Source organism: Chenopodium album, chromosome 8 (genome assembly GCF_948465745.1).
Source record: "Chenopodium album chromosome 8, dcCheAlbu1.1, whole genome shotgun sequence".
In the NCBI taxonomy this organism is placed as follows: Eukaryota; Viridiplantae; Streptophyta; class Magnoliopsida; order Caryophyllales; family Amaranthaceae; genus Chenopodium; species Chenopodium album.
In genome coordinates, this window is record NC_137841.1 from 70,906,775 (window position 1) to 70,918,865 (window position 12,091).

At 34.7% G+C, this 12,091-nt stretch overlaps 1 protein-coding gene across 3 annotated transcripts; it reads right to left on the reverse strand.

The window, feature by feature from the left end:
• Positions 1 to 1,917: 1,917 nt before the first annotated feature.
• On the reverse strand, positions 1,918 to 11,706 carry LOC145556498 (F-box/FBD/LRR-repeat protein At1g13570-like). Of its 3 annotated transcripts, none has more exons than XM_081618155.1 (6): positions 11,539 to 11,706; positions 10,111 to 10,205; positions 9,880 to 9,994; positions 2,845 to 3,701; positions 2,558 to 2,716; positions 1,918 to 2,474 (listed from the first exon to the last, which is right to left on the reverse strand). In XM_081618155.1, exons 4-6 carry the CDS (start codon positions 3,688 to 3,690, stop codon positions 2,196 to 2,198), a joined length of 1,284 nt encoding a protein of 427 aa, XP_081474281.1. In that variant the 5' UTR covers positions 3,691 to 3,701; positions 9,880 to 9,994; positions 10,111 to 10,205; positions 11,539 to 11,706; the 3' UTR covers positions 1,918 to 2,195. The 3 variants fall into 3 exon arrangements, with proteins under 3 accessions (XP_081474281.1, XP_081474279.1, XP_081474282.1); XM_081618153.1 differs by having other exon boundaries at positions 10,080 to 10,205; XM_081618156.1 differs by having other exon boundaries at positions 2,337 to 2,474; positions 2,558 to 2,612; positions 10,080 to 10,205.
• Between the last annotated feature and the right edge of the window lie 385 nt (positions 11,707 to 12,091).

Sequence of the window (12,091 nt, forward strand, 5' to 3'; positions counted from 1 at the left end):
TTGGTACAAGTCAAGACCGGTTATCTCAGTTTACTGAGGCCGAGCATTCAAAGTTAATAGACGAGTGCCTATCATTCCCTATACCAGTCATTCCATACACTGAGGAGTGTGGGCGTCAATTCATCAAGGTGTTAAACACCTTGAAAGAGGCCAACCGGAAGATACAACGCGAAGGGATTAGTTCTTCGGAGGTTATAGAATCCCCCAGAAAGCAATACCAACTCCTACGTACTAAATGCTCAACTCCATACAAGAGCCTTCCATGACGATCATATTTCAGATATCAATTTCTTGTATTGTTTGCATTTTATGTGTGTTCAAATAATAATTACTAAGCTTTAAACTCTGTTAAATCAAGCTATGTTGGTTAAGTTAGAAAACATTTAATTTAGTATTTTTTTTGTTTGCCTAATATTTTAGTATCAACTTCTTATGTATGTTCACTTTGGAGTTTGTCATTAGCCTTTAATTGCCTTTTTTTTTTAAAAAAAAAAAAAAAAAAAAAAAAAGAAAAAAAAAAAAAAAAAAACAAACTACTCATTCACAATCTTATTTACAAGATTAAGATCAGCATCTTCTAATTAATAACAATATCATGATATATATATTAGAACAATCTTAATAAACTTTGATCTACATGCTTTTATAACATAAGAGCATAAGGAATGAAATGGAAGCACGTAAAATTATTACTATATTGAAACATAATTAAGATAATCACATGTCAAGACTCAAGAGTAAATGAAGGATGTAAATATATAACAGGTGCACAGGTAATAAACTCAGTCTCAGAGTTTCAGATTCCAAATGCACTAAAATTTGCAGCAGTTCTAATTTTGCTAACCACAAGCAGTACTGCTGCAGTGCTGCCCTATTCAGACATAACATTGCATCGAGTTTGTTCACAAGGTCGTTCCATTTACAGGTTCAGTCATATATAGGTTGTGAGCTAACCCCATGGCAGCAGCACTAACAACCAAAGCACTTGTTGAATGTGCAACTGCCTACAGGGGCTTTCTGTCAGAACAGACAACTATATCGGCAGAACATCACCCACAGAAGTTTCGAGAAATCTAAAAAAACCCACACCTATGATATTTTCCAAGATACTTTACGATTCCTCATTAAACAGAACATACATACTCAATGCTCCTATCCTAACTTCTACTCTACTTCTTCCTATAAAGAGGCTAACATAAGGCCATGAATATCCTCATGTTCTCATCTATTGTTTGCTTTTTGTGCACGACTGTTTATGATAATCTTGCCTTAAACCATCCTGATTTCTTTGTCCCTGCACAGCTGTAAAGACTGGGCACTCGCCTACTTCCATGTATTTTTATTCTGTTCTACTATATCTGTCAAAAATGTGCCATTTTCTTAACCTGTACTACTATCCTAAAACTAGAGTTGAACTGTGCTAATAAATAGATGTAGGCAAATTCTCAACTAAAAAATCACAAGGACTGAACACTATGAAGTTTATGTGATAATAGTCAAGGACATGACGCCATACTATAGGCTTCCTAATGATCCCATTTTCTCTCTCTACTCTTCATGCCTGAGTTTTTCCTTCCTACCAAGAAATTTTGCCCTAGCCAATTAGCCCTAATTGAAATGGGCAGTGGCTAAGAATCTAAAATCATGCTACTCCAAAAATCACGGAAATCTACTTAAGAGGTAGTCTTCTAAGAAATCAATCACATAGCTCTAAACAAGTTTGAGAAGAACTAGATCTAGAGGCCTAAAAATAAGGTCATATCAAGTTACGCCGGTGTTCAAAGCTACTCCTTACTACCATGTACATTATACAAAACAATACCTTCATAAACCTGCATTAATTATAACCAAGAAAAATTCAATCAAAAGGTAATACATAACCACACAGCAATAACATGAAAATATCTTCCCATATTCCCAACTGAGGAAAAAAATTCATCAAAACACAGTAATATATGGAAAAGGGGACGCATTACTTTTTAAGTTTTGACTAAAAATAAAAGTACGAAATCAATAAATATTTATGGAAAATCAACCAAACTATTGTCTAGTAAGTTCATCAAGATTGCATTTATTAGAAAAAAAAAAGTTTTGCTGAATACCATATAGCTTTCAAAAGCAATTGCTCATAAACATGGGATGAGTCATCTTCAGCTAACTTGTTTGATGGATATCACAGATTGGTTTGTTGGCTGTCATGGTTGATATTGAATTGAAGCTTGAGGGCTTAGCTTTGTCAGCCGTGAGAGCACATTGGAAACCCGAGTAGCGTTCATCTCATGCTTCCCTCCCTTTTTAATGGTTAAAGCCTTGAGGTTTGGGGAATGAGCACAAAGAAATTCAAGGAAGTTCACAGTACAACCCATGCCAGCAGGAGATGTCACCAAAATAGAATCTAGCTGCGGAAAGGAGAATCGTCCATGATTTTCCATTAAGAACGCAGTGATCAGCTTTGGACCTTTGGCTGCTTCAACCTAGAGCACATTATGAAAAGTCACATCAAAAACAAGTACTTCCAAACAAAGTAAGAAGGAAGCGAAAAAGAAAGGTGGCATACCGTAAATTGGAAAGATTTGATGTTTGAACAGGAGCTTAACAGAGAAAGGCAAACCCTGAACACTTTAACAGTCTCAAATCTTAGGTTGAAAAGGGAAAGACATGACAGAGTATCGTTCCTCAATGGATAAGTTTCAAGTGCATAATCTGCAGCCAAAATCTAAGAAAAGATCCAGTAATGTTTGGACATTAGAGAGAGAAAACATGTAAAGTCACCAGAAAATATAAATAAACATGAAGCAGTATATAAATCACATTAGCTCAATAAGAAATAGAATATCAAATTACCTCGATAAAATTTCGAAATAAAACCAAAGTTTGAAGGATATCCAAACTAGATAAACTACAAGTAACGCTCCGCCAGTTTTGTATCATCCTGTCACTGTAGGAATTATCACTAATACAAACTGAAACCAAACATGCAGAATCTTTAATCATAATGTCCCCAATTGTGTTGTCTATTTCTAATTCTTCTAATAATGGAGAACTTATTCTTAAATGCTCTAACCGGGACATCTCAAACAATTTCAACTTCACCAGGAGAGGGCACTCAAGAATCAAACGATGCAGCTCATCGTCATTAATTAAAACATTGCAGAATGAGAGTTCGCGAAGGGAGTTGAATCCACGACAAGTAGAGGGAAATTGCAAAGCACAACGTTTGAGAAACAAACATTGTAGCTTCTCAAAGAGGAAGAGATACGAGGGCATCTCAAAATTCTGTTTATACCCAAGCTCTTCTATTGACAGTACCTCGACATCTCGTGTCAACAGATGTTGAAGCCAAGGATATATAGCAGAATAACGTGGTCTGCAATATGCTTTCAAGTAGAACTTCCTGATTGAAAGGGAGTGATGAAGTAGGAATCTGTTTATGATACATGCAAGTGCATTCCACCTGTTAGCTGCACCACTAGCAGGAGAAATAAGATCATAATCTATGGAAAAGTCAGAAATGCAGAGCCATTTGTATTGCCAATCCTTAGCCAAAACACAAGTCCTGGCAGCCTCAGTTATCGACAACTTCCCAAGAATAATATCAAGGATATTCGAAGGAAGAGAGCTTAACCTATCCACAGGCAAATCAGATGGAACCTGCTCTGCCGAACTCAAAACACCGCTCACAACCGCCATTTTCCTGCTCACTGTATACACACATTCAGGCAACAGAAATTAGCCAAACCTCCTATATATTTTTTTTGAAAAACCTCCTATATTATTCGGCAATCAATACTCGTTATTTTGTTTCTAAAATTTATTTCTTCAATATAAAGTATTTGCAAACTGAAATGGTGATGTAATGCTAAAATGCCTACATATATCAATTTTCTAAAAAGTCCACATGAGAAGGTGAAATACAGAAAAGGAAACAGACAGGACAAAATATGACAACAAATTCTGGTCACAACATAGAGCAAAAAAGGTAGATATTGTATAAAATATCTGATAACTTAGTACTATATTTCCCGTTTCATAGAAATACGATGCCATGTTTAATTAGCGCACAAATAACTGAATAAATGCATATTCAATATTCACAAATCAATGCAGGTGGAGATATAGAGTTGGGACAGAGTGAAAAGATACTTTATTATGCCAGAAGCAATAACAACAGACATTCAGCTGCATGGCGACTAAACATTGCATTATTTATTCAGAAGTAAAATAAGTATTAACTTAGAGGATAAAGTTATCAAAAAATTAATTGATTTGACCAATAAAAAATGTTTTATTCTGAAACATTAGCTACAAGTGACACAAGGTTTTCAAGCATAGAGGTGCTTATGAGGCAGCCAATGTGTGTAAGCTGACAAGTGGGATAAAGAAGAACATAGGGACTAAGATCAGTGCATTGAGGCCTTTGAGGGTGGTGGATATATATTCTAGTATCTATAAGATCTTTAATGAGCAAGAGGGGGAAAAAAAAAAGGGATAGTGTTATTTCTTATGTGCTAGAAGGATTATATAATCTTGGAAAAGGGTACCAAATGTCAAAACTACATTAAACTTCTAAATTGACAATACAGATGTAGTTGATCAGGTCAAGATCTCGAATCATAGTTGACCCAAGAGTCTCTCAAGAATCAACTATGATTCAAGATCTTGACTTGATTAATTATAGTTGAAATTTGGAGAGACCGAAATGGATTATGTCTAGGTCAGGATTAAATTACATAAATCTTCAATAAAAGTTCATACATGTGCCTGAAAAGTATCATAGCTAGATCATTCAGAAAAGTGAATTGTGACGTGAATATCACCTTCATAGTAAGGCTAATTGGCCGAAATCTAAATTACTACATGGTATTATATGCCACCAAAATTCTGCTTGAAAATGATCTAAATATTATATTCATGTAGCTTTATTAAAGCAAATATCTTAGCTTACCCTATTTGAAAAGACATTCTGGAAATTAACAGTAAAACAAACATCTCTTGAAGGTCAACAGTGACTGAAAAATTAATATAGAGAATAAATATCTCATAAGTATACTCAACACAATTTCTACATTTTGCAAATTTATGAGGGATTCTAGGACATACCCGTGATGGCGTGATGTATCATGCTGTATGAGAATCATACAGCACGGGGTATTTTGGTCAGATTTAATGGTATTACAAATATCATTAGTACATATATTTCAATGGTACTAATGGATATTTGATAGTACATTAAAACTTCAATGGTACTATGAATGATTCAAATGGTACATAAAGTCTATTGAAATATAAAATTTTACAGAAAACGACGAACATACCCTGGTATGTACTAATACTTCCCCCAAATTTATAGACATCTGATTAAAAGCATATGGACTTTTACCATTTAGAAACAGGAACACGCATATTCATGATGTGTCTCAAATGTGCCTATATTTTTGCAATTAAGCAGCATAACACAGTAAATGCAGTTAATGGGAGTACAAAAAATCCTTTTCTTATCTAACTTCTGAGGGCAATTAAGCGTCAAAGGTTCCTCTGTCACAAAAATAAAAATATTCAACATATAAAATAATCTGAATTAAAGAACAAAAAAAAGGAAAGGAACAATTCATAGAGAGGACAATATTAGTTTAGCCTGATCTTTGTGTTCATATGACCAACTGTTAATCTGAAGAAAATACATAAACTATAACACAAAAAGGACAACTCCCTATGATTCTTATAAATTGCACCATCATATTCATATATAAAAAGAGCGAATTTTTCATGCTATATTTCACAGATATAATTTGTAAAGACAAATCAAATTAACAAGAAATGACAGAGAAATACCAAGTGACAGTCTTTGTAGGTATCACCACCACACACCAAAAAGTATGCCAGAGAGAGAATGAAAGTTTGTTTTTTTAAAGAGAGAGCAGATGAAAGCTCAAAGGAAAGCAATGTAAACACAATCAATAAGATTTTGAAAGCAATCAATAATATGAAAGCAATCAATAAGATTAAGATAACAATCAATAAGATTAAGAAAATAATCAATCACATAAGGAAAGAAATCTCATTTCCTTTCCCAGGATATCACAGTCATTAACTTCCCCCACCTCTTCCCCCCCCCCCCCCCCCACCCCACCCCACCCCCAAAAAAAAAAGAAAAAAAAAACCTCCCTAAGCCCAAGCCCAACACCAAAATAAAAAAGGAATTACATTTATTTTAAATGAGCATGTTAGGTTGTTAGAACTTTGTAGATAGCTATGTAGCACAGACTCGGAGTTGGGTGTCATGTCCGTGTCGGATCCTTCGACTCTCCAAATTCATACAAGGCCACTATATATGGGTGTCGTGTCGTGTCGAAGTGTCAGAGGATCCGATACCAAACACTTAATGTACAATAGGGTGTCGGAGTAACATAGGTAGATAGTATGTACTCAAACGCTAATTACGTGCCTTTTGGTTTTCCAATGCATGTATCCAACCGTAAATCTCTAATTATCAATAAATAAAATTATTAGAAGTTGAAATTTTGATAATACATATCTGGATTAATTTAAGATCTCACATGACTATGGTATTTATTGTTTGTATATCATAAAAGTTAGTAAAATTAAAATTTTTAAATAGTGCCAAAGTCAATGTGTATCAACTAATTTGAAACGGAGGAAGTATCACACCTAAGCGTCGGGCGTTGGATGATGCTTTCCCGCATAGGCTTAGGGCATGTGCACAAGGACAAGGTATTTAAAAAAAAATAATAAAAAAAATAAATAAAAAAAAAAAACACCTATTTGAAGTTAGCATCTTGGCTTGCCACCATAGCAAGTAGCACAGGCCACGAAGAAGGCAAGGTAACAAGGCAGACATCTTAAATCGTGATAATAAAGGGCTGACCAAGGCATGAATGAGAAGGTTCCGACACCAAGTAAGCCTCATGGGGCCCTGTGGAACCCCATGAAGCACCTTAATGTATAAACTTGTTGGGTGAAAATATATTCTATGGAAGCTAAATTTGAAGGTTAATACATGAAAGGACCAGACGTTGGATTGCTAATAGGCCTTGTTGCTCAAGTAGTCTAACCTCTAAAGCACACAACCCTTGCATGATCGTGACACATGTTAGGACCACCATGATCTCTAGGACTACACTCGAAGTTTAAAATACGTCTCCACCAGGCAAAACACTAGAAGTACCCATCGAGCCGGAGAGGAAATTGTGCACATTATTTGGCACGCCGCCATCCTGGTTGGACTAATAACTTTCTAGTCGGCCACCTGTCAGACCGACTCACAACCAGGGATTCCCCACTACCCCCCCCCCCCCGGGAACTCCAAGTCGTATAGCTCATTCTTAACACAACAATAATATCAATTTTGGGGCAGACACGATGTCAAATACTCACGGAAACAAAGGGGACACATTCCAGGGTCACATTTTTTTTTTTTTTAAAAAAAAGGTCACATAATGTTGTTTTGAACCATATAGGTACATCAGTCGGTCACATAAAGGCCCTAGGTGGCCTTAGCTAGTAAAAAGAGGCTTACAAAAAAAAAGTCAAATTGATTGTTCAAAAGCAAAGTAGACAGTTCCAACCACTCAAATGGCCCCATGAGGTGTCGTAGGATCCATGGGAAAAACCTCGAACTCTTTCCTTTCTAGATCCAAAAAATGTAAAATAAATGTCCAACTGAAGGCTATAATCCATGCTTTTGGCCTATTTTGGAGATTTTGGGACCCAAAGTAAAAAAAATCTCGGAATTGTAGAGGAAGCACCTTGAGGTCATATAACCTTGTTTGGAACCAAACATGACCACTAGTTAGTCATATAAAGACATGTATTATCCTCGATTAAATTAAGGCTTGTATATAAATGGTTGTTTAAAATCGAAGTTAATAGTTCCAATCACTCAAATGACCTCACCAATGTTGTGAGATCCATGGGAACACCCCTATCTCTTTTCTTTTCAAATGCGAAAAAGTGAAAATTGTCAAAAAGACTAAAGGAAAAGGCTAATACACAAAATCAAACCAATTTTAAAGATTTCAATAACTAGCGTCAAAAAACCTCGAGATTGTAAGGGATACATCTCGAGATCATATAATATTGTTTAGAACCATATATAAGCACTAATCGATCACACATATTCTCGTGTTGGCGTTGAGTTAATGAAGTGAGTCACAAGTAGTAAACTGGCAATTAAAGGCAAAGAAGAAGGTTCCAATCAACCAAATGGAAATTTAGAGTGTCGTGGTCTCGTAGGTCTACGGAAGGCACCCTAACTTGTTCAGTTCTAAAATTTCGCCAAATTGTCCATAACTTTAAGGTAATTTTTTTGGCCAATTCTTGGAAATTAATTACAAAATTGAAGTGAAAGTGCGGGGTATACAAGGGTCATCTCAACAGGGATTAAGTTTATATTTCCATACTCTACACATTACGTCCAAATTTTGAAAAATAATTTTTCTAAAACTATAGCGAAGGTGTGGGATTAAGGCGTTGATTGATTGATTAAAATGAATGTGTGGGTGTCCACCAGGGTTAATAAGCTAGTTTGGTATCATAACATGCCTGCCAATTAATCTATGTTCCTCTTTTGAAGATATGTTGCATTAGTAGTGAAAAGTTGTAAGGGATGATTAACCTCCAATTTTGACCTCAAGATTGTAATGAATTGGAGACTAATCAATGACACTAATCTCCATTTAAGCCACCCTGACTTAATCCACTGGGCCACGTCTTGATCACTATCACCATTTTTCTGGATGATCAACCCAAGATATTTATAACATTCACTCATAGTCAAATCATTTCCATCCAAGCTCACTACATCACTGCTTGTCCCCCTCTGTGTACCAAAGCGGCATACCAAATATTAAGTCTTACTCCGACTTAGCTTGAAACCCTCTAGGTTCCAACCTTTGCCTCCATTGCTCCAATTTGGCATTAACCCCATCTTTAGTTTCATCCACCAAACTAATATCATCCACAAACAACATACACCATGGTATCTCATCTTAAATTGGTCTAGTTACTGCATCTAGAACCGTTGCAAAAAGAAAAGGACTTAATGCAGACCCTTGATGCAATCCAAATGTGAACAAACTATTTATGTAAATACCATGTCTTATCTTATGCAAATAAATACCTTATTCCCTTTATCGAAATTGTCACCAACTACACAAACAACCCATAATCATCCTACTCCCTAGTCCCGTGTCTAAACAACCCCGAACCTCAACAAACGTGCAAAATAGGCAATTTGGGATATGAAAAAAAGAGTAAGAGGAAAAAAAAACCCACCTGTTGGGTTAAAATTTCAGACATTAACATCTGAATTTCGGAACATATATCAACATTGTCTTAAATTGAACTCCTGCTATTTTAATTTAACATTTGACAAGAAAATTTCCACATCAAATACTCCTAATCATCATACCTCACTTATGGGATTAAGACTTTGATTGATTGATTGCTTGAAATACTCCTAATCATCTATATTGTTCTATTCATACAAATAAAGTAATTGTTTTTAAAATCAAGTATCATAATAATATGCCATGCAGAGATTATAGGTAAATGTTTAACAAACTAAGGTAAGTCTTGTTACAAACTACAAGTATTGACAGGATTCCTAAAGAGATGTCAAAAACATGCATTTTGCAGCTCCATTCATAAATTCACTGGCCAATAATTTAAAAAATCAGGCAGTTTAAATCCACTGGCAATTTTTTATTTTATTTTTATTTTTTTTGTATTTTCAGCTAGTAAGATAGTGGCTACCAACTAGAATAAACCTATCACTGCTTGCCTACTAGGTATAGAGGTATTGTAAAAGATGATTAACAAACAATTAAAACAACACCTTGAATATTCTATACATCCTACCATTGAAGTGATTGAAAAGGTACAGCTCCCATTTTTTCAACTTTCACACAAGTGAGGAAATGGCAGTCTGGTGATTCTCCATCCAATAACATTGATTTTTATCTGAATTGCACACCTAAAACATCACATTGATGGTTAAAAGCGTTAGACTCTGAAGCCAATGTTATTAAATAAAAAATATGTACTGAAAAAAAACTTACCAAAGGAGAGATATAGAGAATGCTTCTTAACTTGAGAAGCGGAAGCGTGAAAGAAGACATGCAACTCATGGTGCCTTTTGAGTAAGCCAAATTTATCCCCATAATTTATTCTTCAGACTGTGTTATCTACAACCAGGGAAAATATATAACATATAGATTACTAGAAAGAATAGAAAACATAAAGGATTGACATACGAGATAAAATGCACTGGGGCAGCTTTAGCCCCAGAAATTGCAAACAATAATACTCTTTGACAGCTGTATGTATCATACACTGATTCAATCAGAAGTACATAATGTAGCTTAATAAGTTTGAACCCCCTGGCTGCACCGAGTTGCGAGCCAGAGCTATCCTCATGGAAGTTCATTGGTCATATACATTACTACTTGCATATATTCCTGATTTTACAATCATCCTCAAAAAGACAAAAAGTCAGAACCTTCAACATTCAAGTAAGACATTTGGTCTCATAAACTTATTAATGTCTAGCTTCTTTGGTTCACAAATCACAAGTCCAATGAGCCCAAAATTATAGGCCGCTATACAGGGATTAGAGTCCAAATATCAAGCATTGTCCAAGATTTTAATCCATTTAGTATTCCCCAATTAAAACAATCATCCTTACTAAGTCACCTTCCATTCAAGTAAGATATAATATATCACAAACTAATTAATGTCTAGCTTCTTGAGTTAAGTTCAAAAATCCCAAGATTACTAGCCGTCACAGTGTTACACTCAAGATGTCGGAAATAAATTAGCTAAGTGCTAAAGATAATCCAAGCATACTAATCCATTTAGGAACATGGTTTAAAATCTCTAATAAATTTATTAAAGACAATGGTTATAAAAACCTTAAATACAAAAATTCCATTGAGAAAGCTGATATCTTTCCCAAATTCCACAGTAATAATAGTCAATAATTCGCTACAATTATCTAGCTCGACTTAAGAATAGCAACGAGAGAAAATGTTCCATACATCCACTTAGTAAATTTTGTTTGTAACATTTTCATCCATCTAGCATTGAAGTGATTGAAAGTTGAAAGCATAAATATATTCATTCATGTTAAACAAGCTCCTCACTTGATAAAACAATTCTGCCATCTTAACCAAATTGTTTCCAGATTTTCTGCATGCTCAATTATTCTTCAAATTCTCAACAAAAACACATTGTCCCAGAGTATCATTCATTGTAATTGTAAAAAATAAAAAATAAAAAATATTAAAAAACCATCTTCAAATTATCTTCATAGTTAGAATTTCAAAGAAAACACCCAAAAAAAAAAAACCCACAAACGAAACCCATGTCAAAATTATATGAACATGAAATACAGATGAATCATCAACAAAAAAACAATAATTTCCAAATTTAGCCAAAATAACAAATAAAATTGACCTAAAGATTGCTTATTTATGAACCCCAAAAGGGTAATAAGTTAGAGAAAGATATAGAAATTACCGTCGATAATTCGTGACCGGAGAAAGTCAAGCTCGAGTTTGTGACAGTAAAGGAAAACAGTGAACTCTACACCTCTCCCTGTTTCAGGCAGTCTTTTCAAACCTCTCTTGGTTTATTTATGTTCATATTCATAATCCTGGCGTAGGGGACTAGGGGGTGTTTAACCATTTAACAGATCAAGTCGGGTTTGTGTCCGGGATGATAATAAACAGATTTAAAAACCCGCAATCCTAACTCAATTGATTTATTGAGTACGGTTTGTGGCCGGGGTTCATAATAAATGGATTAAAATTCCTCGATCTTAGCTTAATTGATTTATCAAATGAGTTTGATAACTCGTATAAAACTAGTTATTTTAAAACTAACTCGATCTTAAACTGATTGTCCTGATTGATTTATCAAATTATTATCATCACTAAGTTAAAAACGATTGCAACAGCGTGATTTAGTTTGAATGTTTATTAGGTTTTTAACTGTTTCATTATTTTCATTGTAAATTTTGGTTGAAAATGTTAGCCTTACAATTATGGAGTGAATGTTAACCCTAACAAGA

Bases quoted from the DNA above. Each gene is read 5' to 3' on its own strand.
- LOC145556498 (XM_081618155.1), bottom strand. From the start codon at position 3,690: ATGGCGGTTGTGAGCGGTGTTTTGAGTTCGGCAGAGCAGGTTCCATCT. The intron at 2,717-2,844 runs GTAATTTGATAT...ATCTTTTCTTAG, and splicing joins TATTTCGAAATTTTATCGAG to ATTTTGGCTGCAGATTATGC. The intron at 2,475-2,557 runs GTATGCCACCTT...AATGTGCTCTAG, and splicing joins TCAAATCTTTCCAATTTACG to GTTGAAGCAGCCAAAGGTCC.